Source organism: Paramormyrops kingsleyae, chromosome 5 (assembly GCF_048594095.1).
Source record: "Paramormyrops kingsleyae isolate MSU_618 chromosome 5, PKINGS_0.4, whole genome shotgun sequence".
NCBI lineage: Eukaryota > Metazoa > Chordata > Actinopteri > Osteoglossiformes > Mormyridae > Paramormyrops > Paramormyrops kingsleyae.
The window spans coordinates 6,848,512-6,876,504 of record NC_132801.1 but is presented as its reverse complement, the minus strand read 5'-3'; the positions used below and the strand labels follow the sequence as shown (position 1 = coordinate 6,876,504).

Sequence of the window (27,993 nt, the reverse complement as noted above, 5' to 3'; positions counted from 1 at the left end):
CGGAAAGATGTCATGCCCATGATATATACAGCAAACTTTTGAGCTCGGCAAGTTTTGCGGTGCTCTATTTTTTATGACCTTTTTAAAACAAGCTCGTATCTCCATCGAAGACAAGAAAATACCAAACCATGCAGCCTCACCTGGTTTCAGTCCCAACCAGGATTGTTTCTATCTATTGAAAAGATCTGGGGCTTGAGGTTTTTTTCTATAGCCCAGAGTAATCGGACCTACCGACTCCCATGGTCCTAACGCATCTCCACTGTGCCCTTTTATTTGAACTCATAGCAACACATACTTTTCAACTGAATAATTGTTGTTTTCAGTGTTTACTAATGTTACCGTAATCCCTGCTTGTTCATCGTAATTACTGGATGACATTTCAAATATTCACATTCAGTATTAAAACGCAAACGCCTACATGAGGGAATCGAATTTCTTGATTCCTCTCAAAATTTTATTTTTGTCTGAAACGAAATGTTTGGTGCAAAGAGACGTGGAGCTCTGGAAAGGAACTAGTCTATATAAATTAAACATAACAATAATAATGATCATGATAACAAGAGGTGCACATTTGTTGTTGACTTAGATAAACCGGTCTGAAAATTAACCAAATATCCAACCAAAACGTATCCTGAAACTTAATTCTACCCCATTTCAGCGTCTTGTGCAGATGGTCTGCATGCGGGAAGTTTTCGTAAATTAAAGCGGCATAAAAGTTAGTGAGAAAAGCGAAAAGTTTTGCCGTATTTTATTGTAATAGTGTAGCATCAGGCTAACATGGTGCAAGCCAGTCAATACAAATGATGTACAAATATGTGAATATTTTAAACAGCTTGGGGCAACACAGAACTTCTAATGGGTCCATTTTTTGCTGTATAAAACATAAAGTGGTAGACCACAGGCTTAAACAGAAAGGCACTGTGGTGCAGAACAGAATACCAGCCTCCAACTTGATGTTATGCAGTTTGCTGTAATTAGTCACCGTTTGTGCTACAGAATGCGGTCGCCTGCTTTCAATTTACTATTTAAATAAATTCGTAACATACTGTGCACATATATTGGGAAATGTGCAGGTCTCCAATGTAGGTGGTGTAATAGCAGAAGAAACTGAAAGTGTTACCTGCAGTTGTGCCTTTGCACGTTGAACAGCACGCTGGTAATACTGCTGTTTAGGGGAATATGTAGGTTTCCTGGCGGCTTGGTTGCTAAGTAACAATAGAAATGGGTCGTTGAAGTCAGATGTCCCTGCTGTTGTGTGGCTGCTTCCCCGGGGGCCTGGAACAGCCCAGGAGCCGCTGTCTGTGGTTGTGGTCCCCCCAGGACGTGGTGCAGTGAGGGGGGTGGGGGTTTCGAGAGCTGTGGCCAAAGTGTAGTACCTGTGGACCACTGTGGCCACAGCTGTGATCGACCTCTCCCAGTGAAGCCAGGGATGTCGTTTGCGTAGTTTTATGGGAGCTTTACTCATCTGAGGCAAAGGATCCGGTGTGAATTCAGATCCGGTTGAATCCAGGTTGAGATGCAGATTGACTATAAGAAAGTAAATATTAAACTGAGACGTCCACCATCCTGGGGTCTACCTTGGCTTCTTGTATTGCATAAATCAGTAACGACACAGAATCCTGGTCCATACATCAAGAGGCATACATATTACAGTAAATTCCTATATTTAAAAAAAATAAATTCAAATGTATCCCTCCATCCAAAAATCAAAGTACTCTTAATAAAAGCCATTTTTTCTCAAAAGAAAAACAAAACGGGCCTTTTAACGGCATGCTGAAGTTCATACACCGATTTGCTCACAGATTATTCGGTAAATTTATTGCAAATGACAATAAATATGCTACAAAATCGGTTACGGAATAATTATAGGAAGCCAGAAATTGCGCTGGAAACCTAAGTTTAATGCGCCAAATTATGCACGTTTAGAACAATGGCACTCATGAAAAAATATAGGCCTATTACAATTAGTAACTATACAATTTTAACAAAGAAAAAAACAAAAAGAAAGCTGTTAAAATTATTGACAAAAACCACCCTGTATGTTTTACTCAACGGTGGCGTGAAGCAAGTTTGTGTTTAGATGCTGCGGCGGTACCCGAGAGGCGCGGAGGCGGGGGTGGCGGCGGGCGGGCGGGGGGGAGCAGCAAGGGGGGGGGGAGGAGGGTAACTCAGATACTCATTCTGCTTTTTCCCCTTTCTGCCCAGAGCAGGGCGACGATGTCGCGGCGGAGGCAGCTGCTTCTGCGCATTTAGATTACATTTTATCCGTGAGAGTTTCTGTTTGACTCAAACATTGTTTTCAACCTGCGTCTTATTTCCGAATGAGGACATATATTTTTTTTTTATAACTTTACAGGAACGGGCGTAATAGGCTTCGGGCGAGGAGCTCTTTATGTGGTTCTTTTAAGTAAGTAGTCATGTGCATTTTATTTCGTGATTTTAATGTCGGGGGTTATGTGTACTGTATATGTGTATCGGTTTATATGTTTGAATGGTTTTCCGTTTATATTTTTGCATGAAATTCTCATTTGTCTCACTGTACACTTTATCAATAACTTAAGTTAGCATTTTCAGTTTATAGCAATGCACTTATTGTTACAGATGATGGCTGAAAATAGATAAACATAAAATACGACACAAAGTTACGTTTTATCATCTGCTGCCGAATATTATAGATTCCCTATACTGGCCGATGCCAATATACATGAATATAAGCTACATATATTAATGATGCATGGGATTGAAATGAATGCGATGGTTGTCTGACAGTTTTAATACCCATCAATTGTTCTACTGACATTTATAGACAATAAGAGTAACTTTGGAAACCGTGAAACAATATGTCAGCTCATCGATGGCAAAAACCGTCGTGAGCACATGTCCGTCTTCCATATGCTACATTTGCGTATTAAATTCTATTTATTTTATGGTATATTTGATTATATGCAGAAAGCAATATTAGTTAGCCAAAGCACGTGGTGATCGTAAACAAGCTACAGTATCTGAAAACTTTTTTTCTTCTTCGTGCGGATGTATTAGCGCATTTGTGCTTCGACATTCATTAATTAAGAAATTACTTTTGCCTGAAAGGGACAAAGGTCAATACTTAACATGATGTTTAAACAGAGAGAGGAATTCAGTCACATATTTGGATCTAAAATGCAAACTGTAAGATCTGGGTAGAGTTCTAGATACCCTTGTTTTAAACTCTGGTTTACACACCATTTCCCCAACATCTTCTGAATGCTTTCAATTAAGCTTGAGGCCGTCTCAGAATGCATTTAGCCATTAATGGATATACTTGCTTGTTTTCATGCAACACAGTGCTGTCTACTTTTGGCAAATTGGTGTGAAATGATAAAAAAAGTGTGTGAAAAACTTTCTGCACACCAGGATTTTGCGACCATGAAATGCATGCTTGACCAAAATGTGCATGTTTTGCAGGAAAATTATGCTTCACAATAAAAAAAGGCAAAATTCATTTTCTAGATTATGTTAGTTCTCTTTAACAGAAAGGTTTTTTGAACCCGCATGGAAATTAAATCCCAACAGTCCTTCAAATAAAAATTTGAGCTGTTTGAACTGTTTGAATTGGCACCTGTAATGAGGCATAGAAAAATATATTTATGACCACTACTGAACAAATCTGAAATGAAATTATTGAAAAGATGACTGGAGACAATGAGTGGATTGCATTTCAACTCCGTTGAAAAATGGAAACGTCACACTTTAGAGCAAACGCCATGGCATAAGATGAAGAATGTGAGATGGGCAGGCCTGCGTACTGCAGCCCTGCTTCTCCTGATGTCACAAAAGAATATTTATTGTAGTTGCATAGAAGTACAATCCAAAACAAAGAATTAAGATTAATGAAAAATGAAACTGTGTACCTAATGAAGTAATATTATTGAATTCTTTGACCTTTATTTTTACTAAGAGTCTGAATTTACATTCAGCAAATGATGTTTCAAACAAGGGACGGCTGTTCACTCTGTAGCAGTGCCGTGCTTTTGGCGGATTGCGTAAGTGACAGTCCCCATCATCACGTGGAGTTCTGGATGGTTCTCAGGAAAGGCATCCGGTCTGGTCAGCCTCAGCCGAATCCTGGGTCATTAGGGGGAACCTGTATCCTTACTGATGTAAGTCCAAAAATGACACAAAAACATGACAGTGCATTACAAACGGGAATTCATTGTGTTCATATAAAAATTCAGAAACATTTTGGGAGAATCAATCCTAGGACATAATATTGCCATCCTAATAAATTGCTTTAAAACTTTTGACATGCTCTTCACTTATCAGTAATAGCATAACATTCAGATGGTCACCTGACCTCTTATTTCAATTGCCAGCTCTTAAACAGCCACTTTGAAAAGTTAAAATTACTCTGCAGGATTAAAATAATATGTGTGGTTGTTTCAGGACGATGCAGTTTATGATTCTCTGTCCTGAAGAACAATCACTCATCAAGACAATGTTCTGGGTTTAAATACTAGATAAGTACATATGCTTGGCATTTTAAAACATATGTAAATCCTACAGATGATAAATTGATCGGTGTTGTGTTTTCGAATGCTCTCAGTGTGAATTCAATAATGAATGTGAGTGACATGCTTATTTTATATTTATATCACATAAATGTGATTAGATCAATGTTTTCGTATTTTCTCTGAATCAGTTTAGCAAATGTTTTCCAGTCAGCAGGATTTTTTTATACCTCAGTGGATGTTGTGCGCACTTAGCATGTTGCAAGTCTGGATCTTCATGCCTGTACGTCTGGATCTTCATGCCTGTACGGCGTCAATGTCTCCTTACTAGTTTGCTACAGGATCAGATATGTTACTGAATAGTTTGATTGTTATCATTAACGTTAATGATTAATAAATTAGTTGTATCAGTAGCGGTGGCGTTAAATTAGTCTTGAGTGAAGCTTAATCGATAATACAAGTTAGCCATTTTCTCCGTTATCCATGTGACACCTTATGCATATTTCAAGCAAATGTTTTGGCCAGCTATTTATGACTGCAGACTGTTGTCTGACAATAAGCAAAACTTTCCAGGTAACAATCAACCTTCTGTCACACGGAAATGTGCACTGTCCTTCCTGATATACCCATGTGCCTCAGCTGGGGTGGGGGGCATGGCTGTGTGCAGCACGTAGCGCTGATGCCAGATGTGGCACTTTCTGGGCACTGCCATGTCTTATATAAAGGATGTAGCTCACGATTCAGGACTGCCAGTTAGTGCTTTTTACTGATATTTTACTTTATGTAGGGGGTGAGTAATAAATGGTCATTTCACCCTGTAGTCATGGGTTGGCCAAAAAAGGAAGTTGACATAATTCAGATGCAGAGGTCATTACTCATTTGTAAAATATAAAAAATAATACTTCAACAACAACAATAATGATAATAATAATAACGCACCATGACCCTGTCCTATATAAGTGGCATGGATGGATGGATGGATAATGGTTTGCGCTTGTATAATTTTTTTTTGCACTGCATATATTAGCAAGGTCGTTACGATTGTTTATTTTTTTTCGATTGAACCAACACTATCATTAAGATGCTCAGTTCCTCAGATGTCCTTTCTGGTACCTGGACGATCATGCCACAGTGCTTTCCAGAAGCACCGTGATAGTGCTCTAGGTTCTCCTGATGCTCAGGGTGACCTTCACCTGTTTAGTCTGTCTTGTCTGGGTCAGTTAATTAAGAAGCGTCTTCTTTCCTGGAGTTTGACAAGCCGCCGGCCCCTTTGGCCACTGGCCTGGGGCCGAAAAGCAAATGTTAGTGACATCTGTCTTCCAAAATTGTGCTTCATAAGTATTTTTTTACAAGGTTACTTCCTTGTTTGGCTAAACAAAGATCCTCTTCATGACAACTGATTGAGAGACAAAAAACCACTGTGACGGTCCACAGAAAAGGGGAAATTGTAAGGAGGAATAAAAAAAAAAAACAGCTCAGAGCCGTTACATTTTACTGCAGTGGCATCAGAGAGGAGCAGGGGTGATGATGCGAGAGATATTCAGCATTGTGACGTGACTCTCCTTTCTTACCAAGGGAATAAAATAGAAAATTAAACCCCGGTAAGAAAATGCAGTTTTAAGATTTCCAACAGCCTCAGCCTCCAATGCTGGCACGATGTTCCAAATTTATCGTGTTTCACTGTGAGATGGTATAGAGAAGCGTCGAAACTGAGTGAACAGCAGACCCCTGAATCCATGCGATTTATTCCCGGATGAAGGACTTGCTGTTGCTCTTAATCTGTAACTTGTCATAAAAACATCATGCTGTAAATGTAGATAAGAAGAGTATGGACCAAACAACCATCATGATATAGGATTCCTGATTTGCCGTGGTATAATTACTTGTTGGGATATCGGCAACTAATTAGTATAAGTACAGTGTTGGAAATGGTATGAATTGCATGGCTATGTTTCCACGGATAGAGGGTGATTTTTTTCACGAAACGGACTCTGAGCGAGCGTTACACTGGCAATTTGAAATGGAACATGCAGTCAGCACCGTGTGGTAACCTCACTGCCACCGCCGAAGCTCTCGTAGAGCACAGCCACCTGGCACAGGGAGTTGGAGGATTTCTCTCTTCTGCTCTTTGGACTGCAGTCTCCACACCAGTGAGGTCTTGCCTTACCAAGTGAGACGTGTAAATGGCAGACGTGCAAACATACGGGGCGACGGTGGAGGTGTTTGAGTGGATGCTGATGCACGTGGGGCCCAAGATTTTGGCCCCCGCAAGAACAGGTGTTTGAGTTCACACCATTTCATACAGAGACAACAGCACACAGGTTTTAAGTTATATGCGGGCTGCCATTATGGTTTAAAAGTGAGCCAAATATTTATTGAATGATATTTAATATGCATATTTCTATTGTCTGAGGAACAAAGCTGCATATACACTTCATTGTAACAATAGTGATTACATAAATGTTTCATCCAGTGAAGTTAAATGGACAATCCAGTTTGAGCCAATTAGTTTGACACCTCCTCATGTGCGAGTGTGAACATGTGACCATGCATGGCATTTCTAATAAGGCACAAAAGTGCATCAGAGGTTTGGTTTTCACACGAGGGGAGGAGGAGCTTCAGTCAGCATCCAATGGTTCAGCAAATGAAAATGAACAACAAAAAGCACAGAATATGCTAACACTGAGCTAACATTTTTTTTAAAAAGAGCTCGGGAAATCTTTTTTTTTTCTTTTTGACAGTGAGCTGGATACCAATGTTTCGGTTATCTTAAGAATTCAGGAGAATATGAATCAGTTTTCTGAATTTGAGTTATATGCATTTTGTAAGAATACACTTTGAGTCTTTTTTCTCAAAACCAACGGAAATGGGAGGAAATGGCATAAAAGCAGCAGAGAGAAGAGATGCTTTTGTTCTGGGGTCCAGCACTGGGGCTCTGCATTGTGGCCCTGCACTGGTGCCCTGCATTGTGGCCCTGCACTGGGGCTCTGCATTGTGGCCCTGCACTGGGGCCCTGCACTGGGGCTCTGCATTGTGGCCCTGCACTGGGGCTCTGCATTGTGGCCCTGCACTGGGGCCCTGTATTGGGGCTCTGCATTGTGGCCCTGCATTGTGGCCCTGCATTGTGGCCCTGCACTGGGGCCCTGCATTGTGGCCCTGCACTGGGGCTCTGCATTGTGGCCCTGCACTGGGGCCCTGCACTGGGGCCCTGTATTGGGTCCAGCACTGGGGCCCTGCATTATTGACTTATGCATATACACCAAATGATGCTGATTGACAGGCATGACAGCCAAGTTTGTATTTTTGCTGCTGTAGTTATTTGCTTAACTGTCATCACTGCATTTAAAGAAACACTGCTCTCTCATAGTTTGCTCAAATCATATACAGTATGGATAATAATTTCCTCATGACTCTGACCAGGATAACCAGTTAGTCAGTGAAAGGATGCTTTGTTATGTGTGATTCTTGTACATGCTATGTTTTGATGTATCCGTTAGAATTAAAGGTTGAATAGACATGTAACAATAGGATGATTTAAAACTTACAGTCACAAAAACCCATTTTTATTTGGAATTATCAAAACATGCATCAGAAGCAGTGCAATGTTCTCAACTGTAAGGACATCATTACACGTCTTACCCCCATTCGGCGTCAGTCTCTTTCATTCTGTTTTTCTAACATCATGGCATTACACCAGAGCCATCCATGGGTGAGGTCAAAAACAGCTGTTGGCTTCTGATCTGCCTGAATTATTTTTGAAAGTGATCTCAGAGGAACACCTCAAATTTTGATTGTCTGATCAGAATAATTATTGATAGGGGCCCCGGACTGAACGCAAATTCCAGTGTGTCCCCTTTTTAAGAAAAACGTTTTCAGCGTCCCTGTACATTTAACATTTAACAGGCACATTTGTCCAAAGTGACCTGCAAGCAAGTCATAATTAAACTCCACAAGGTTTACAGTCAGAGACTACTCAGTGGTTGTTACAGTCAGAGACTACTCAGTGGTTGTTACAGTCAGAGACTACTCAGTGGTTGATACAGTCAGAGACTACTCAGTGGTTGTTACAGTCAGAGACTACTCAGTGGTTGTTACAGTCAGAGACTACTCAGTGGTTGTTACAGTCTTAACGGACCTGACAGCTGTGTGAAAGTAGGTGACTTACACAGTGTTGTAATATAGGATTAGTAATCATCTGATAATGATGTGCAACGGATAAACAACTATAGTTGTTAGTTATTTAATAATATTACCCTAATAATATTTGTTAACTTAATAATATTAAGTTTGTATACACTCACCTAAAGGATTATTAGGAACACCATACTAATACGGTGTTTGACCCCCTTTCGCCTTCAGAACTGCCTTAATTCTATGTGGCATTGATTCAACAAGGTGCTGAAAGCATTCTTTAGAAATGTTGGCCCATATTGATAGGATAGCATCTTGCAGTTGATGGAGATTTGTGGGATGCACATCCAGGGCACGAAGCTCCCGTTCCACCACATCCCAAAGATGCTCTATTGGGTTGAGATCTGGTGACTGTGGGGGCCATTTTAGTACAGTGAACTCATTGTCATGTTCAAGAAACCAATTTGAAATGATTCGAGCTTTGTGACATGGTACATTATCCTGCTGGAAGTAGCCATCAGAGGATGGGTACATGGTGGTCATAAAGGGATGGACATGGTCAGAAACAATGCTCAGGTAGGCCGTGGCATTTAAACGATGCCCAATTGGCACTAAGGGGCCTAAAGTGTGCCAAGAAAACATCCCCCACACCATTACACCACCACCACCAGCCTGCACAGTGGTAACAAGGCATGATGGATCCATGTTCTCATTCTGTTTACGCCAAATTCTGACTCTACCATTTGAATGTCTCAACAGAAATCGAGACTCATCAGACCAGGCAACATTTTTCCAGTCTTCAACTGTCCAATTTTGCTGAGCTAGTGCAAATTGTAGCCTCTTTTTCCTATTTGTAGTGGAGATGAGTGGTACCCGGTGGGGTCTTCTGCTGTTGTAACCCATCCGCCTCAAGGTTGTGCGTGTTGTGGCTTCACAAATGCTTTGCTGCATATCTCGGTTGTAACGAGTGGTTATTTCAGTCAAAGTTGCTCTTCTATCAGCTTGAATCAGTCAGCCCATTCTCCTTTGACCTCTAGCATCAACAAGGCATTTTCGCCCACAGGACTGCCGCATACTGGATGTTTTTCCCTTTGCACACCATTCTTTGTAAATCCTAGAAATGGTTGTGCATGAAAATCCCAGTAACTGAGCAGATTGTGAAATACTCAGACCGGCCCGTCTGGCACCAACAACCATGCCACGCTCAAAATTGTTTAAATCACCTTTCTTTCCCATTCTGACATTCAGTTTGGAGTTCAGGAGATTGTCTTGACCAGGACCACACCCCTAAATGCATTGAAGCAACTGCCATGTGATTGGTTGATTAGATAATTACATTAATGAGAAATTGAACAGGTGTTCCTAATAATCCTTTAGGTGAGTGTATATCTGTATGAGTTAAAAATTAAGCTTTCTAATCATCTGAACTTCTGGAAATAAATTACAACCGTCGATGGGATTATGAAACAACACAATGATACTTGATTTGCTTGATTCCACTGAAATCTTTAAATATTGATAACTTCATCATAAATATATAGCAGAATTGTTTTAGGCATGTACACAAAAAACTTAATTGATTAAGATATTGGGTCCAGGCATGTAAAATATAGCCAAATCGGATCAAAAACCCTTTACTGCATATTAATGTAACTTTATATATAAATATATAAAAAATAATATATATATATAATAGATATATACATATATAAATATATATAAAGATATCAACTTAAGATACCTAGAGTCTCAGATGTTTTTCCAGTGAACAATACGGTGGCTTGTTTTGGAACAAAACAGTGAAGTTTTTTTTTTTCTTTTTTGAAAAAAAATTAAACATAGGCGTATGCTTTTAATTGTGTTAAATTTGAGTGAATCAGAATACTTTTGTTATCCCGGAAGAAACTGCTTGTGATTACAGACTGCGAGGACACAACTGCAAAATTACAATAGAAAATAGGCCCACCAGATAAAACAATTTCTGTATAAAAATAATTATAGCACACAGTTGGTAATAAATAAGTGGGTGACTATTACGATAAGTAGCCTGTAGTAAATGCTGCAAAAAAGATAAATATATGCTGATAAAATACAGGTAATGAGTGATTCACCTGATGTGCAGTCTGGTTACAATCAAAGGAAATGATTTTCTGAGAACTTCAGTAGAGCATCTAATGTTGAAAAATCATATTCCCTCCGAGCTGAATGAGATCGATTGTGTGACTAAAATTTTATAAGGATCTTCAGACAAGGCCTGAGCTAATGTGCCATATTCTTAAATTTCTTAATGTTTTTGTCCTTACCCCCTGGCAAATAAAGAAAATGAGTCTTAATGAGTCAAGGTAGGCTGGATCAGTGCAGGAAGACCGTATGGGATTTAACTTCTCCGGATTTCTGAAGGGGACATTTTCTTGTCCAGCAATATTCAAAAATAAACACCAGTGTAATGACATGCCACCCACCCAAAGAAAATAAAGGAGTTAATAATGCGAAAATGCATGATAGGTGGTATAAGGTGGTATAAGGTGGTACACGTACCGTAAACATGCCTAGGCTATCTGCATGATAGGTGGTATAAGGTGGTACACGTACCGTAAACATGCCTAAGCTATCTGCATGATAGGTAATATAAGGTGGTACACGTACCGTAAACATGCCTAAGCTATCTGCATGATAGATGGTATAAGGTGGTACACATACCGTAAACATGCCTAAGCTATCTGCATGATAGGTGGTATAAGGTGGTACACATACCGTAAACATGCCTAGGCTATCTGCATGATAGGTGGTATAAGGTGGTACACGTACCGTAAACATGCCTAAGCTATCTGCATGATAGGTGGTATAAGGTGGTACACATACCGTAAACATGCCTAGGCTATCTGCATGATAGGTGGTATAAGGTGGTACACGTACCGTAAACATGCCTAAGCTATCTGCATGATAGATGGTATAAGGTGGTACACATACCGTAAACATGCCTAGGCTATCTGCATGATAGGTGGTATAAGGTGGTACACGTACCGTAAACATGCCTAAGCTATCTGCATGATAGGTGGTATAAGGTGGTACACGTACCGTAAACATGCCTAAGCTATCTGCATGATAGATGGTATAAGGTGGTACACATACCGTAAACATGCCTAGGCTATCTGCATGATAGGTGGTATAAGGTGGTACACATACCGTAAACATGCCTAGGCTATCTGCATGATAGGTGGTATAAGGTGGTACACATACCGTAAACATGCCTAAGCTATCTGCATGATAGGTGGTATAAGGTGGTACACATACCGTAAACATGCCTAGGCTATCTGCATGATAGGTGGTATAAGGTGGTACACGTACCGTAAACATGCCTAGGCTATCTGCATGATAGGTGGTATAAGGTGGTACACGTACCGTAAACATGCCTAAGCTATCTGCATGATAGATGGTATAAGGTGGTACACATACCGTAAACATGCCTAGGCTATCTGCATGATAGGTGGTATAAGGTGGTACACGTACCGTAAACATGCCTAAGCTATCTGCATGATAGGTGGTATAAGGTGGTACACGTACCGTAAACATGCCTAAGCTATCTGCATGATAGATGGTATAAGGTGGTACACATACCGTAAACATGCCTAGGCTATCTGCATGATAGGTGGTATAAGGTGGTACACGTACCGTAAACATGCCTAAGCTATCTGCATGATAGGTAATATAAGGTGGTACACGTACCGTAAACATGCCTAAGCTATCTGCATGATAGGTAATATAAGGTGGTACACGTACCATAAACATGCCTAGACTATCTGCATGATAGGTGGTATAAGGTAGTTATACGTACCGTAAACATGCCTAGGCTATCTGCATGATAGGTGATATAAGGTGGTACATGTACCATAAACATGCCTAGGCTATCTCCGTTTTTCTGTAGAAAGCGGGACTCTGTACGTTCCCTCTTGGTTGATCGACAAGCCGAAATCTTACAAAAGACATCGCATCTTTGCACTGGAAGAAGACGCTGTTTTTCACAAGTCAATCCTTTGTCAGCTGTGTTCCCGTGTCCTTTTTCTCATTTCTGGGAAGGCATAGAAGGTCCAGAAGACAAAGAGCGGGCAATATTACAGACCACAATTTAAATGATGTTTCTAAAGTACTGTAACATTTTGCGAATATTCTGCCCCATTTCTTCCATAAGGTCAAAGCAATGGAGATTAAAAGACTGAATATTCTGCAAAAAAACGTGCGTAGTTTATGTGATGGATGGTAATCGGTGCATAATAAATAGTTATATTACTGTGGAATTTTGAAGTGATACCTTAAAACGAGGATAATTTAAAAGCATTTGCACTGGAAATGATGAAGACATAAATCGGGTTACGTGGTTTAGCATACACAGCGTTTAGCATGGACAACAGCCACACACCATTTGGCACTCTGATGCTAAATACAGTTTGGAATCGCATGCACCCCCTTCAGCTGTGTGAACCCCACCCTTACAACCCTGCTCTTCTTACCCCAGCCCGTCACACACTGAGTTCAGGGCACACACACACACACACACACACACACACACAGATTGGCACTGATTATCACACTCTCGTCTCAAAGAGGTATATTTCCTACACCGGCCTCTCGTGGGCATTCACTTACTCTGTGTTTCCTCCTCAAAGGTACCCTCTCTCCACGACACCCCCCACCCCCTCACCCATCCCGTGTCTCCCCTCCCATCCCCCAACTTCGCCATGGAAGCCACCGGAAAGTTTGACTTCAGTGCCACAGCCGAGGACGAGCTCAGCTTCCGCAAGGGAGAGGTTCTCAAGGTAAGTATGGTATGAGAGAACGCAAGGTGTTTTCATTTGCCCAGAGAGTAACGCTGCACACCAAGCAGGGAACCAGCGAGTAACAGAAGAAGGTCAGTGCATCCATGCACAAGAAAGAAATGTGACTGAAAACGCTGCATGCCGATATATCACCTTTTCACTTTGTCTTCCCTGTACATTTGGATTCCTCTGCGTTCGGCTGACCTGTATCAGTGAGAACTGTCCTTTCCCTCAGGTCTTAGGCACCAATGATGACTGGTACAAAGCAGAGATGAATGGTAGAGAAGGCTTTGTGCCAAGAAATTACATCGAGCTCCGGATCCCCAGGTAGAAACTATAGTGCCGTCATTTCCCTGGTGTCTAAGGCTGGGGGGGGGGGGGGTGTAATTTTACATGAGGTGACAGGAAGAGACTTTTTCAAAAGCTGCAAAATAAAAAGTCCAGTTCACGCCAGAGCTGAGGAGGGAGGGGAGTGTTTGTGGATGACACGCCTGCCACACTAATTTTGCATTCTGGATCTCGCCGTCCAGCTGGTACCAGGAGAATGCCACGCGGCACTCGGCGGAGGAGATGCTGATGTCCCGGGAGGTGGGGGCCTTTCTGATCCGCGGCAGCCAGAGTTCCCCGGGGGATTTTTCTATCTCTGTCAGGTGTGTACCACAATGTTCCAGGACCTAAAACATCAGCTCCCAATCCATGTGTTACATAGATATTGCACAGAATGTGTAGTGTGACTTGGAAACATTATCACCATCCATCTCCTGTACCTGTATCTTTGTCCTTTCTTTTAGTGTAAGTTGCTCTGGATAAAACTATCAGATAAAAATAGACATTATTCACGTTGAATATGTGGGGTGACTGCAGCTGCCTCTTGCATTCATCGCACAGGCTAGTACGAGCAGATAGTTTTAGAGCAACCTCAAGCAGAGGGACGCATACGACTGCGCAGCTGCAGCTTTATGGAATGTTTTACCTGCTTCAGTCTGCATAAGCCATGGCCCCATGACTCATCCATCTGCTCGGACCGTTCGATAATGTCAGCCATAAGCGGGGGGTTTTTCCTATTGTTTAATGCGCCTCCGAGTGTCTGAGCAGAACACTGCAGGAGCGTAGCTCAGATCGCGTGACCATCAAACTGAAACTTGGCCGGTCTATGCAGGTGACTGGCGACTCAACCTCTGCAATCTGCTCTCCTGCAGGCACGAGGCTGACGTCCAACATTTCAAAGTGATGAAGGACAACAAGGGGAACTACTTCCTGTGGTCAGAGAAGTTCACCTCCCTCAACAAGTTGATGGAGTTCTACAAGACAACCTCCATCACAAAGCATGGGTGTATCTACCTTAGTGAAGGTGGCCAGCAGGTGTGTCTGACCTTAGAAGAGGGTCCACAGAGCCTGTTGTACCTGCCGTGTTATGTTGTATTATCTTTTCCTTTGTAATCCTATTACACTATTGCAGCACTTACTAAGAATTCACACACCCAGAAATCATCTTTCATCTTTTCTGCAGTTATTACAGGCCTTGAAAGTTCCTCGGCCAGATGAATGATGAATTGGCCTGATGAGAGTGTTTAAGCATAAAAAACAACCAGTCAATCACTCCTCCTTTATAACTTAGGAAACCACCCTTAATTGCAAACTAATCATAACTAGATACGTTTTAACTGCATTAAGAGATAAAAGAAGGGAAACTGTTCTTTTAGATTATATTTCTCTAATAATGGGCCCATTTTTGGAGCTTTGACCTTATTTGCCATTTTGCTGAAATATTCTTATTCCCAGCTGAATAGAAAATATACATCGCTTACGTTTATCTCTTACCGGATGTCTCTTGTTTTCTTTTTAGGTCTGTATCTTCTCAGATCTCTTGTATTGTCGATTCTTTGAATTCTCAACTGTCTTCTAATACCCTCTGTTGTGGTGTGTGTGCCGTATAGACACCCAAATGGAGAAGTAAAACCAAACATGTTGCTTTTATTGTCTTGTTGGTTTTTTTTGTTAGTTTTCTCATTTACTTTTTTCTCTGGATATACTGTATCCACAGCCAGGCTGGCAGTGTTTAGAGAATGGCAGGTTCTTTTAGATGGCTTTACTCTTGTATGTAACATTGGGATCAGTGTGTCACCATGCTGTGGTTGGTGTGCTTTTGTGTTTTGTTCTAACTTGAATTCCCTTATCTGTTGGTTGGGGGTGTAGCCAAGAAACCAAAGCAGAAGTGCAGAATCTCCGAGAGAGCCACCTCCCCGTCACCAGTCCGATGCCATCGCACACACGCAGGTAAACCTCCTAATAACCAACTTGACCAAACAGAAACAAAAAAACACCAACTCCTCCGATCACTCCATTAAATGTTTTCAACAGACATAGCCAAAGTTGTTTAATTGCAAAAACAACAATAGGTACTAAGTAAATAAACTCTCAATGTATCTCACAATACAGTAAATAAATGTTAAAGTAAATGGATCTGAGTCTGTGATCAGAAGGTTGCTGGTTCAAATCCCACTGCCTGACAGAGTGACTCCACTTTTGGAAACTTGAGCAAGGCCCTCGCTTGCTCCAGAGACTGACCCTGACTCTCAGTTATATGTCGATTTTGATAAAAGCGCCTACCATATGAATGTACGTATGAAGTCAGCCTACACTCATACCTCACGTGCCATTTCCGCTGCTGTGTGTGTGTGTGTATGTGTGTGTGTGTGTGTGTTCTGCTCAGAACCAGACTCTACAGGTGCGAGCTCTGTACGACTTCAAAGCAGAGGAAGAGGACGAGCTCGGCTTCCATGCCGGGGACCTCATCGAAGTTCTCAACCGCTCTGACGCCTCCTGGTGGAAGGGGAGACTGCGCGGGAAAGTTGGCCTCTTTCCCACCAACTATGTCGAATCCCCCTGAGGCCGGTGCAGCATCACCCCTAGTGGTTCCGTGACCTCCTGCATCTTCAGTGGCTTTTTCACGGTGACCTTTTTCCAGTCCTCCACAGCGCTCTTTGATGTGGTTTTTGTTTCTAAAGTTTTATTTTACGAGAAGCTGACAGGTATTTTGACATTGTGGTTTATTTTATGTCATTATTGTTTGCAATGTCATTACATGGAAACTTGAAATATTTGTCAATAGTTGTAGTACCTTGTTCTGTCTTGTTTCTGAACATTTATCACACAGCAATTACTTCAGTTTAAATAATGGAAGCAAAACTTTATGCAACTTTGTTGAGAAACATGAAAAATAAAGAACAGTGTTAAAAGCAAATTTTCAATACTGGGGGAGTAAAGAAGTGTGGATTCATTTTGTTTGCTGGTGTTGATACTAGAGAAATAGCCTGAGATTCAGAAGACCACAGCTTCCACAGCAGGCCTCCCAACCAAGGCACAGCAGGCCTCCCATCCCAGGCTTAGCCCAGCCTTGTACCCTGTGCTCCCTGGGGGAGGCCCCAGGTCCCCCTTTGCTCTGACCAGCGGCCTGTATCAAGATTTTGTTTAGCTGGGTAACTTGTCAGATTTAAGGTAGTCTGGGCTAAATGTTACTGAACAAGGATAAAGTCCATTTAGACTCGGGGCTACCTTAAATCCGACAAATTAGCCATGAAAGCAGGAAATCCGGCTTTGTGATACAGGCCCCAGGATAAACACTTAGAAGGATGCGTAATTGCCACAAAAAAAGAAAAAAAAAACAACATCTTGTCAATATGCGAACAATCTACCGGTGTCCAAACATAAGCTATCGCCCCTTCTTCACGGTGGTGCCGTGGTTACGATCATTGTCTCACTCCTTTAGAGATGGGGGTTCAGATCCCACCTGTGTGTGTCCAAATACTTGCCATCAGGATCATTTCTGTTGATTACCCGCAAGTATGTGTTAAGGTGAGTACAATTTATTACCTAAAAGTAGATGGTAAACTGAATGGGAATCTAATATTACAGTTTTAACTTAAAACAACATTTACCCAGAATTTTTTTATTACTTTCAGACATAATTAAAATATAAAGTAAATCATCTGGATAGTTATTTTTGTCAGAGATTTTAATTGTTCCAGCACTGGACAATCTAAATTGGCCTAGTTTTATAATAATAATAATAATAATAATAATAATAATAATACTGTTGTCTAACACAATGTAAAATTCATTTTTAAGAATGAGTTCAATTGAATTTTCTTAGATACATGTATTTCTTTTAAATCGGAAAAGACAGTGACAAAAGAAGGCTGGGGAAACTGACTTGGTTTAGATTCAATCCACCGTGTGTTATAAATCTATATTCTCAATTAAACAAAATCGAATCGAAGCAAGAACCTAGCCGACTCTGCTGTTTCTTCCCCTTATGATTAATTCGATGAGAGTCAATAAGGAGAAATTTATTTTCTGTTCCTAATTCTTTTCTAATTACGTCAAACTACAAAAATACATATCAAAATTAAAAGGAAAACACTAAACACTACATATAAATAACTAGATATCTCTGCTAATATTGTATTACCTCTAAAACAATGTTAATCATACAGGCATACCAAATAATCGCCTTTTTAAAAAGAGCACGGGGGAAGTAATGATTTGTCACGTGTCCTTGAAAGCGATCCTGCCGCACCTGTGGCTGCTAGCCTGTAATCTCAAGTCAGCTTCGGTAAAACGACACGTCAAATTATAAATCCTAAAATGTTGTATCATTGGTATAAATCAGCCTGTAACACTGGTTACTGAGGGATCGGGGAGTATTAGGCTTCGCTGAAATGCCCCGGTTCTGTCCCGGGATGTAGGCGACGCGCACCAGCAGCGCTCCTGCATGCTGTGTCATTTCTTGCTGACGTTTTTCAACCCCACCTTTAAAAAAGCGAAAGAAAAGGAGGCTTCGTCACTCATTTGCACTTGTAGATACTTTTTTTCCAGCAAGAGAAGGCAGCAGCGTGAACTCGCCGGGATCAGGGGCAGCCGCGATGGCCGAATCCCAGTTACTTTGCATGGACGATAATACCGTGAATGAAAAAATAACAGACAACAAGCCGCAGTTTTATTATAGCGAGGGCCAGAGGGCGGCCCTGGAGGAGCTCCTGCGGGACGGGGACAGCGCTTTCAAGAACCGGCTCCAGGACGACCGCATGAAGGACTTTCTGTGCGCCCGAGAGGTCAAGCTGATCCGGGAAACTTTCCGGGAGTATGAAGCGGATCGGAACGAGAAGCGGGAGCGGGCCGGGTCTAAGGCGGAGCGGTCCACCTACTGGCCCGAGCTGTCGGACACTGCGGTGCCGCCCCTGGACATCGGGTGGTCGGACGGCGCAAAGTATAAAGGGTTGACCCGGGTCAATGTCTACACTCATCCCCCGAAAGAGAGGGAGCCTTTTATCAAAGAGGTGGTCCGCAAACTGATCCAGGAGTCCCGTAAGGTAGGCCGATGAAAGGTGGACGATATAACAATCTATAAAAACTCTTTATGGGCAGTAATCATACATTTACAATCAGTATCAGAATCATATTCGCCATGTACAGAGAAGTACAAGGAATTTCTTTTGGTGCAGGTGGTGTCATGACATAAGTAAATTTAAACATACAACTAAACATGTAAAAATCTTTAAAAAAAAAAAAAAAAAAAAAATCTAAAAGAGCCGTTTTTATTTAAAGGCAGGTAATACATCATCAATCCCCAAAATATTTCTTGTCTGCCATATAAATGTTGTCAGAGGTGTTACCTGGACGAAGTTTTGACATGTGGCGTTTTGGAAAGTATGCTGTATGATGGCTTCTGTTACCACGGTGTGGGATCGCTATCAGAGGCCGATGTACTGTAGTTCAATGATTATTTAAAAAAAAAAAAAAAAACCTACTGCAGGGCATCGTGCAGACTTCATGAAATGACCGAAAACTGCAAGAATATTAGTCTTAATTTTGTTGACTTACTGCGTGCGGTTCGCACTCATGAGACCTAAAACATGATTTTAAGAGATGCTGTCAAGGAAGCGGCAGTTACTCAAGCCTCCAGTTTGTCTGTATAGAAGAATGTGTTTACTGTAAAGCCTAATGACACATCTAATTTATTAAGAACAGGAAATGAGTCTTCACCTTAGACAGTAACGATTGACGTTAATTTCACATGTGGCATGAGCCCTGAAACTCTGAGGTATGATAACGTTTCACAAAAATATCAATATGGTTAGTTTTCTAAAGGGGGCGGAAACAAAACGGTAAATGCTGACTATTTATCTGTTTAGCAGACACCTTTATCCGAAGTGACACCTCTTTGAATGGGAGCAGTTAAGGGCCTTGCTCCAGGGCCCAGCAGTGACATCAAACTGCTGATGCTGGGATATGAACCGACAACCCTCTGATTACAGCGTCATACTGCCTTTTTGTTAAAATCACCAGTCTTAGACATACTGAGTAGAAGAATAGAAAAGGAAACACTTTTTTGAATAAATTGCCACAGGCACATTTACTACAAGACTAGGTAGAAATCACAAATTAAATTTAATGTATACTGTCATTTTGTTTTGTTATATAATGAAGACATGCGAATGTAATATAATTGGGGGGGGAACTCCATTGTGTTACTGGCACTGGTTTTTAACTGCACACACCCAGAACGTGTTCGCTGCTGGTTTTGTAGTCCCTCTTTGAGTACTTTTCTTGGCTTCGACACAGGCTGTCGGGCAACAGGTTTGTGCCGGTCGGTGTAACAAGGAAACTTGCCTGTAGCTACCTAGAATACTGACACACGTTCATTCTGATCACCGGTCCTCTTTCGCACTTCCAGTGACACACGCACGCACACCAGTGTGCCTCTGGCTATGAAACGCAATGAGTAATCGGCCTGAACTATGGGGTGTAAACTGAAAGTTTGACCACCTAGAATTTCCCCCCCCTGGGAAAGTTGATATAATGTAGTCTGATGTGTGACCTGGACCATTAGGTGAACGACCAATGACGAGTCTGCCTCCGCTGGTATTACTGGAATGAGGCGATTAGATAACAGAGGTCTGGGTCTCCTTTGTTAGTGTGAATGCTTGGAATGAAGATATCCTACTAGTATAGTAGCAACTCATTGTATAGATATCGGGGGGGTTCACTTGTGATGATGCAACATGTACATACACATTTCCCAAGAAGGAGACTCTGGTTTAACCGAAACCGGTTGTTGTTTTTGTATGAAATGTTTTGTCACCTCCATACCGGCTCTTTCGTTTGTTTGGACTCAGGTAATTACTTCATTTGTTTCTGCCTGTGGCCCAAGCTCGTGCCAGATCGACTTTAATAAAGTCATTCTGCTAGAGAGGCAGTGAATCAGCGAGGCAGAACCCGCGGCATGATGGGATTCGCAGTGCAGCCTGAGCATTAGTCATTGTTTCTGTCTGCCGGAAGACGCTGGGGGCCATCGACGGCCTCTGGGGCTCCTCACTTGCGTAGGCGGCCGGAGTTTCCTCCCTAGAAATGATGATACTGGTGTTTTTCTTTTCTTTTTTTTTCTTCATTGATAGTCAATGAGGCGTAGTTGGGGAATATAACAGTTAAGGACATGGCCATATAGGGGCCTGGCAGTCGTAACTCCAAAAAGATATTAAATATGAAATGCGCTGGGAAAATCCAGCTTTATATACCAGGGATGAACTGCAAGCAGCTTTTTAATGTAATACGGTAACATTTCCTGGTTCCAAGTATGTCTGCCCTGGTACAGTGGGTGTGTCAAGCTCTGAACTTTGTGCTCTGAACATTCGTGAGATATTTCAGAGATTAGCTCAGCTGACCGCATACGTGCTTTACATAGTCCTGTATAAAAGTGTCCCCCGTATGTCCTGCGATTCAAGTGGAGGTTCACACTTTTTGTACATGTCTATCACAAAATTTCTACACGCTGGATAATTTTTAAATCTGGCCCAAGGGTGAAGTCATCTAGGACTTCCTGTGTGCCGGGGATGTCATGGCAGCTCTGTGAAATGTAAAAAAATCTATTTAATAATTTTACATAGAAATGATTCACCATAATGTTCAGGGTATGGCCCCACAATCCAGTTACATCTTTTGACACTTTTCTCAGCTATAACAACCTGTGGCCATTGCTCCAGAGGGACTGGAACCGATCTCCCATACTGACTTACACTTAATTCACGATGTCTTGGCCATTACGGAGTTGCCCTTGACGTCTAGTACGCTGAAAATGCTGGATTCTTGGGGTGGTAATAAACCCTCCTCCCGGGAAATCATCTCCGCCCTTCGGCACCCATTGATGTTCACGCCAAGGCCTGATTCATCAGACGAGCTCCTGGTGAGGGTTAGTCCTAAATGACAGGGTAGATAATTCACTTTCATTTACCACACTGACTTTGTTACTGACATAGGTGCACGACTGGTGGGCAGCGTGTGACTCAGTGGACTGAGCCTCTGTGCCTGTGATCAGGGTGCCGGTCGTAGCCGGTCCTCGGCACATCTGTGGGCCCTTGAGCGAGGCCCTTAACCCCCAGCTCCCTGGGTGCCGCTATGGGTGGCTGCCCTTCGCTGCCGATGTAAAAAATCACTCTCGTCTCCAGGGAGCAAGATGGCAAATATTGGGCTCAATAAAAAGTGTAATCATTTTCATCATCACTCTAGAATCTACAGCAAATCTACTGATCTTATCAAGAGAGACACCATTTCTTTTTTGAAATTCATTAATCATCAAAATCCGTCATATTCCATGATGCTTCCAGACACCCTGCTGACTCTTCCCTCCTTCCTGTTCCGTCACATCAGCAGCACATCTCACTTCCTTTCCTCCTCAGGAAACACCTGGGGGGGGGGGTCTGAGCACAGTGGCCAGTGCTAGGCTGCAATGTTTCACTCCGACCAGGATGTTTGGCCTGGGTCCTTGCAATATGTCAACAGCTTGACAATTTTTTTTTCTTTTTTTTTTTCCCCCAAAGTGAAACAAGTCCCAACTTGTTCCTTTTTTCCATTGATATCACTAGGAGCTCGTAGGCCACGCCCACCAAACAAGTCTGCACGAGAATTTGGAAGCCAGCTTGACCCCCTTGATCATAGTTCCTCCTTGTTCCTCATGACTGGAGGTGCGTGCCTCTTTGTCAGCCGTGTCCAAAAACGCTGAGAATTACAGTAAGTTCTCCTTGTCATCTGAGTCTTATAGCAGCCGGCAGGACGCATTCAACTGCAGCAAAGAAGTTCCTCGACAAATCCTCTCCAAAGACAACCTGGATCGCTTGGCCTGAATACTCTTGTTCTTTTCTTTGGAAGTTTATTGTAGCCTTTCCCTATAGAGACAAACCACGTCTCAAGCACTTCACCTCCCTGACAGGCTTTGCAGCTGCATTCCTGCTTGTCAGTCGACTCTGTCTTGTTGCTAAACAAATAGCACAGTAGGTATTTCACTTTCACTTATCACTCCTAGCATGCTACTGGCATAACACGCCGACCAGTTTTTCAGGGATTCTTGTGAACTCACCCTTGCCAGCACAGATTTAAATTAGGCAGAAAAATCTGTTTTGTTTCCTGACATTTTATGACTAATTCGCACGTTTGGGTCACTGCCTGTTGGCCACATTACCCCTGTTGTTTACTTCACCTTCTAGTCCTGTTACTATTCCTATCATTATTTAAACTGCGGCACAAGGATCGACATTTAGGATAGCAACCCAATAAAACAATGCATTGTGATACAATGTAATTTTATGAGCATTTAAATGTATCATGGTCCCTTTATGTGGTATATCGGTGGTACTTGTGGCTACTGTACACCAGAGTGTACAGAGATAAGTTTGCCTTACGTCAGTCAAACATCTACCTATTGGTGAACCATCCATCAGCACGCAGTTGGCCAGTAAAGCAGCTCTTCTAAGTAAACATGGTTTCTGTAAACTATTTATACTGTGAATGTGGTGGTTAGGGTTAATTCAATATATTTGTGGCTTAAAAAAACACATCAATCCTATTTCCAAATAGATTACATGTATTTAGTTTCTAAATATTTATTGTGGATGGGTATTCAAGCCCTCCAGAGAAAACAAAAAGGATGATGCAGGAATTAAAGACGAGGATGAAACTGTATACAGGAATGTGCCCGTTACCCCTCAGGGATGGTAGTCAGAGTAACCTGAGCTGTTTGATGCCTTACTAATCTCCTAATGCCTCTTATTCTTGACTACTGGAACATTTACGGTTTATTTATCAACTATATATAAATTCTACCCACATACTCAATTGCAACAGCATCAGTTTGAGTGTATTAAACAACTTGACTGTGTTCCTACAAACAACGTATAAGCTAAACCAACACTATTTAAACTGAGAAACTATTCACAGTATGCCAAATTTGAAGGAGTTAGTAACCAGTTTATGGAAGCATTTTGACTTATTTGACCAATACGAACTTTGTTTTGAGTCAGCAGTCTGGTGCAGGGCTCTTCAAATCTGGCCCTCAATTCCGAATCCAGGCCTTGTTTTCAGTTCTCCCAGGTAGTTAGTTTAATAATTACTGATTCTGATTGGTCAGAGGCTTCACACCTGACTCACAGGTAAAGGAAGGCTGGAAAACCAGCAGGGCTCACACCTTGAGGACCGTGATTTGAAGAGTCTAATATAATAGTCTACTGCATATTTTGAAAAGAAGGTTCTCCGGCCTGCATTCCTAGCCCGAGTTATAAGGCTGACCTGCCTATATCTGCCTGTAAATGTCTCTCTGAATCATCGACAGAGTCGTGGACCCCAGTGGCTCTCCGAGGTGGCAGTTTACTTGCCTGCCATTATACTCTCTTACTCTTCCAAACCTATTGTGCGTTATTGTTCCTCACAGCTCGTGTTCCTTTGGTCTTTGAAGTACGGGCTCTGATCTGCCATACTGAACGCTGGATGATACTGTGACTGTCTCATTGTTTTAAGAGCTGTTGTTAGGCTGAAGGAGCCATCTAACTCGTGGTCTGTGAGGTGACTACGAACACAGCCACGTAACATGGAGAGGTTTGTACCAGCAGAGCTTCACTGTGGTAGTTGTGGCTTAATGGTTAAGGAAGCGCATTTGTAATCGAAAGATTGCAGGTTCAAATCCCCGACCAGCATGGTACCACTGAGGTACCCTGAGCAAGGTACCGCCCCCCAGCACTGCCCCCCCCTGCTATGTCACATATGGGTTAAACACAGAGGACACATTTTGTTGTTGTGCACTGTGTGCTGTGGTTTGTCAACAATGACCACTGATCACCAAATTCTAAATAAAATCAGGGACCCCCATGCCAGCATATCCCCTGCCCACCGGGAAAACTCTATCGTCAGCACCACCACCTTCGGCAAATTTTGTTAGTGACCCACTGGCCCTCGGGCAAAGTGAATCCGCCTTACTGCCCCCGGAAGAGTCGGGTTGGCCCTTCATACCTGTAAAGCTTTGAACCCTCTTCCATTTGCCTTGTTGTTTTTTTCAGCTGTTGGCAGTGGTCATGGACCTTCTCACGGACCTGCACATCCTACAGGACCTGCTGGATGCGGCATCCAAGCGCAGGGTGTCTGTTTACATCGTGCTGGATGCCAGGGGGGTGCCGCACTTCCTGGATATGTGCACCCGGCTGCAGGTCGGCACTGTGCACCTACAGGTAAAGAACTATGACTAAATGCATCTAGACATTATCTCTGCTCGTAGCAATAGAGCTAAAATGAAAGCAAGCTTGTTGCAAGATGTTTTCTGCATTTCCAATCTCACGTGTTAATTCTTCACCAAATTATCGCGAAGTATAATTGTGTCTGCTTGCAGTTGAGTAGTATGGTATTAGAGACACATCTTTGTCAAAATTACATCTGTTAGGGGTCTTTTAGAATGCAGCAACTGTACCTGAAGACTGTTGAATATCTTGCTGAGTTATTGCACCCTGAGATGCAGAGCATGATTTGGGTTTGGCTCCAGTCACCCCCTGGCTGATGTGCATGTGGCCGTTTCAGAACCTCCGTGTGCGGACAGTGGAAGGATTTGGGATGGCCTTGACCCAGGGGAAGCTCCCCGGCTCTCTGTGCAATAAGTACATGCTGGTGGATGGGGAAAAGGTCATGTTCGGATCCTACAGGTCTGGATTGTTTTTCTCCATGTGTTGTCAGTCATTGGCGTGCAGCTTGCATAAGAATCAAGTTTATAATTTCACATTCAGGGCCCATCTGGTCGCATGTCGTGCTGCCGTCTTGAAATCATCTCACTGTTTCAGCTTCACCTGGAGCTCGTCGCGGCTGAACAGGACCATGATCACGCTGATGACGGGGCAGGTGGTGGACTTCTATGACCAGGACTTCCGAGAGCTGTATGCCGTCTCTGAGGAACTGGACCTCTACCAGGAGTTCCACGTCGCCAAGCCCTCCCTGTCCATGTCCAACCGCTCCACTCTGAATCGCAGGCCCCCATCTGTGATGTCCACTACCCGCTTCCAGGTGAGCCTCGGGGATCCCCGGCAGATCAACCCCCGGGTTCCTGCTCACAAGTACCACAATCCCAAGTACCTGCTTGCTTTGGGGGGTTCTCTGAACCAGTTGGGGCACAGCAACAACTCTAGTAAAGGAGAGGAGCAGCCTGAAATCAAAGGCTCCGAGCTGGTCCTTCAGAAGTTCCTACAGTCCAACGAAGAGCCAGAAGATCTCGCCCCACCCACCGATGAAACCCCCACCTCTCTGCCAGAACCTAAAACGGCTTCCATGAAGACTGAGGAGTCGTTTACCAAGAAGCACCGCACCTCCTTAAAGTTCATCCTCAAAAAAAGAAGCCAAAACACTGTAGCCAACAACGTGAACTCACCCTCGGGGTCCTCCTCAGCCACAGAGGGCGCTGTAACAATGGAGCCCGAGCAGCACCTGCCGTCCAAGGGAAAATCCCGGAAACTGAGCCAAAACAGCACATCTCTGCACACAGTTACCTCTGCCGAAGATGACGGTGAGGGTTGGCATGATCTCCTCAAATCTCCTGGTGCTGTGCGTGTCTGTAAACATAATGACCTTGTATGCCTTTGGTCGCCCTGTTTTAAATCAGTCTATCTAGCTAGGTAACCGTTGTCAGTTACGTATCCATCATTTCTTTTTAGGGTCGAAGGAGCGGAAGCAGTCCTCAAAGAAGCAGTGCGCGGTGTCCTGATATGACGGATATGTGGGCAAATACTCGCTGGCATCTTCTTTGCAGAACCAAGAATTTGAAATGAGAAACTTGAATGGGTATCAAAGCTACTTATGGTAGAATAATGCAATATATTTAACTTTAACTTGCGGGCAGCCAGCCAGGCTGGCTGGTAAGTTTACGTCATCGTGCTGGTACTTGATCCTCAACACTTCAGTCCTGATAACAACATGGAGTAGCAAAAATGTTATGGTTCAAAACCTCAGATTGGTTTTGTGCCAAAGACCATAAAAAAAGGAGAATCACGGTGCGCAAAATAGTATTTCTGTGTTTCCTCAGTGGCCATACATGGGTGAAAAAAGGTAGCTATTTTTGGCCAGTCTTACCATAACCTGCCTGCAGAGGGCAGCCTCGTTCGCCAAGGGGGCAAGGCCCCTTCCCAAGGCTGGGTGTAAGGCTTGATTTGACTTTTCCACACTGAACAGTGAAACAGGCACTCCCCTTTTTAATGTCTGGGTTAACCAAGTCAACAGTCAATTTTAACTGTTTGATAAAAGTGTCTGTCAAACAGGAAAAAATGATCTTGGAAACGAGTGTTTCGGTCAAATGCTGACCGAGCTTTGAAATTAAATTAAACCATATGTGTGATTATGTTTTAACCCCTAAGACGTTAAGTAAGAGGTTGTTGCCATCTTGGTGATTGGTGAATGATATTCTGGGTGAGATCTGTCTTTTTCACTTTTCACTAAAGGGCTGGATTGTGAATTAATGCATGTGAGTGTGTATGCATGCCGTATCAGGGTCATGTGTCGCCTTGTGAGGATGTAAAGCGGCTCAGGGTGAGAAATGCCCCAACAGGAAGGGGCCCTGTCTGTCAGGGGAAGCTTTGCATCACAACTACATGCTGTATAATTTAAAAACAGGCCATCTCTCTACTCCTAATGCATTCATATTATGTTTCAGCTTTTACAAGAGAGAATGTTGACAATTCCAGCCGGAATCCTAAGGTTTCTATTTAATAAAATAGACAAATGTTTTGATACTACCAGAGGGAAATTGTGTAATTCTATTGTACTGCAGTTTTGGTACTTCCCTGTGCTCTTGCTTGTCATTTCGCCTGTAATCCTGAAGGCGGCCACCAGAGGGCGCATGAGACATTCAGACGGGTATGAGACCGCCAGGGCGGCTTTCGCTTCCTCATGTGATTCGACTCATGAATGCAAGAAGTGAGATTTTACGTTAAAACTGTCAAAATAAAATAAAGAAGGGGGTCGCTGCATTCTTCAGTGGTTTACTTAATGATCATTAACGCATATGCCTACAATGCATGGTATTAATGCTTATCGGACTCTTTCGCCTGTCTGCTGCCGACAAACAAGGCATTTGATATGGTAGTTTGCTAATAAGGCGGGTGAATTGAGAAATGATAAGCCAGTGCATTTCCTCTTGTAACGGAAATGCAAGTTTTACTCCGACTATAAACAAGACTTAAGCTCTATCAAGAAGCCCATCTTAGATA

General features: G+C 42.6%; 2 protein-coding genes across 2 annotated transcripts; both read left to right on the top strand.

Annotated features, from left to right (window-relative positions):
• The first annotated feature begins 2,167 nt into the window (after positions 1-2,167).
• LOC111859739 (GRB2-related adaptor protein 2-like) lies at positions 2,168-16,676 on the top strand. Its single transcript, XM_023842712.2, has 8 exons — positions 2,168-2,267; positions 2,357-2,407; positions 13,283-13,432; positions 13,668-13,759; positions 13,963-14,082; positions 14,632-14,794; positions 15,629-15,709; positions 16,146-16,676. Exons 3-8 carry the CDS (start codon positions 13,355-13,357, stop codon positions 16,320-16,322), a joined length of 711 nt encoding a protein of 236 aa, XP_023698480.1. The 5' UTR covers positions 2,168-2,267; positions 2,357-2,407; positions 13,283-13,354; the 3' UTR covers positions 16,323-16,676.
• Positions 16,677-17,987: 1,311 nt separating this feature from the next.
• Positions 17,988-27,747, top strand: LOC111859720 (protein FAM83F-like). Its single transcript, XM_023842679.1, has 5 exons — positions 17,988-18,804; positions 24,814-24,981; positions 25,325-25,446; positions 25,582-26,297; positions 26,446-27,747. Exons 1-5 carry the CDS (start codon positions 18,358-18,360, stop codon positions 26,493-26,495), a joined length of 1,503 nt encoding a protein of 500 aa, XP_023698447.1. The 5' UTR covers positions 17,988-18,357; the 3' UTR covers positions 26,496-27,747.
• The last annotated feature ends 246 nt before the right edge of the window (positions 27,748-27,993 follow it).

Excerpts from the sequence above, each read along its gene's own strand:
- LOC111859720 (XM_023842679.1), top strand. The coding sequence starts at position 18,358 with ATGGCCGAATCCCAGTTACTTTGCATGGACGATAATACCGTGAATGAA. Across the intron at positions 18,805-24,813 it reads TGATCCAGGAGTCCCGTAAG|CTGTTGGCAGTGGTCATGGA; the intron begins GTAGGCCGATGA and ends TGTTTTTTTCAG. Across the intron at positions 24,982-25,324 it reads TCGGCACTGTGCACCTACAG|AACCTCCGTGTGCGGACAGT; the intron begins GTAAAGAACTAT and ends TGGCCGTTTCAG.
- LOC111859739 (XM_023842712.2), top strand. The coding sequence starts at position 13,355 with ATGGAAGCCACCGGAAAGTTTGACTTCAGTGCCACAGCCGAGGACGAG. Across the intron at positions 13,760-13,962 it reads ATCGAGCTCCGGATCCCCAG|CTGGTACCAGGAGAATGCCA; the intron begins GTAGAAACTATA and ends CTCGCCGTCCAG. Across the intron at positions 15,710-16,145 it reads ATGCCATCGCACACACGCAG|AACCAGACTCTACAGGTGCG; the intron begins GTAAACCTCCTA and ends TGTTCTGCTCAG.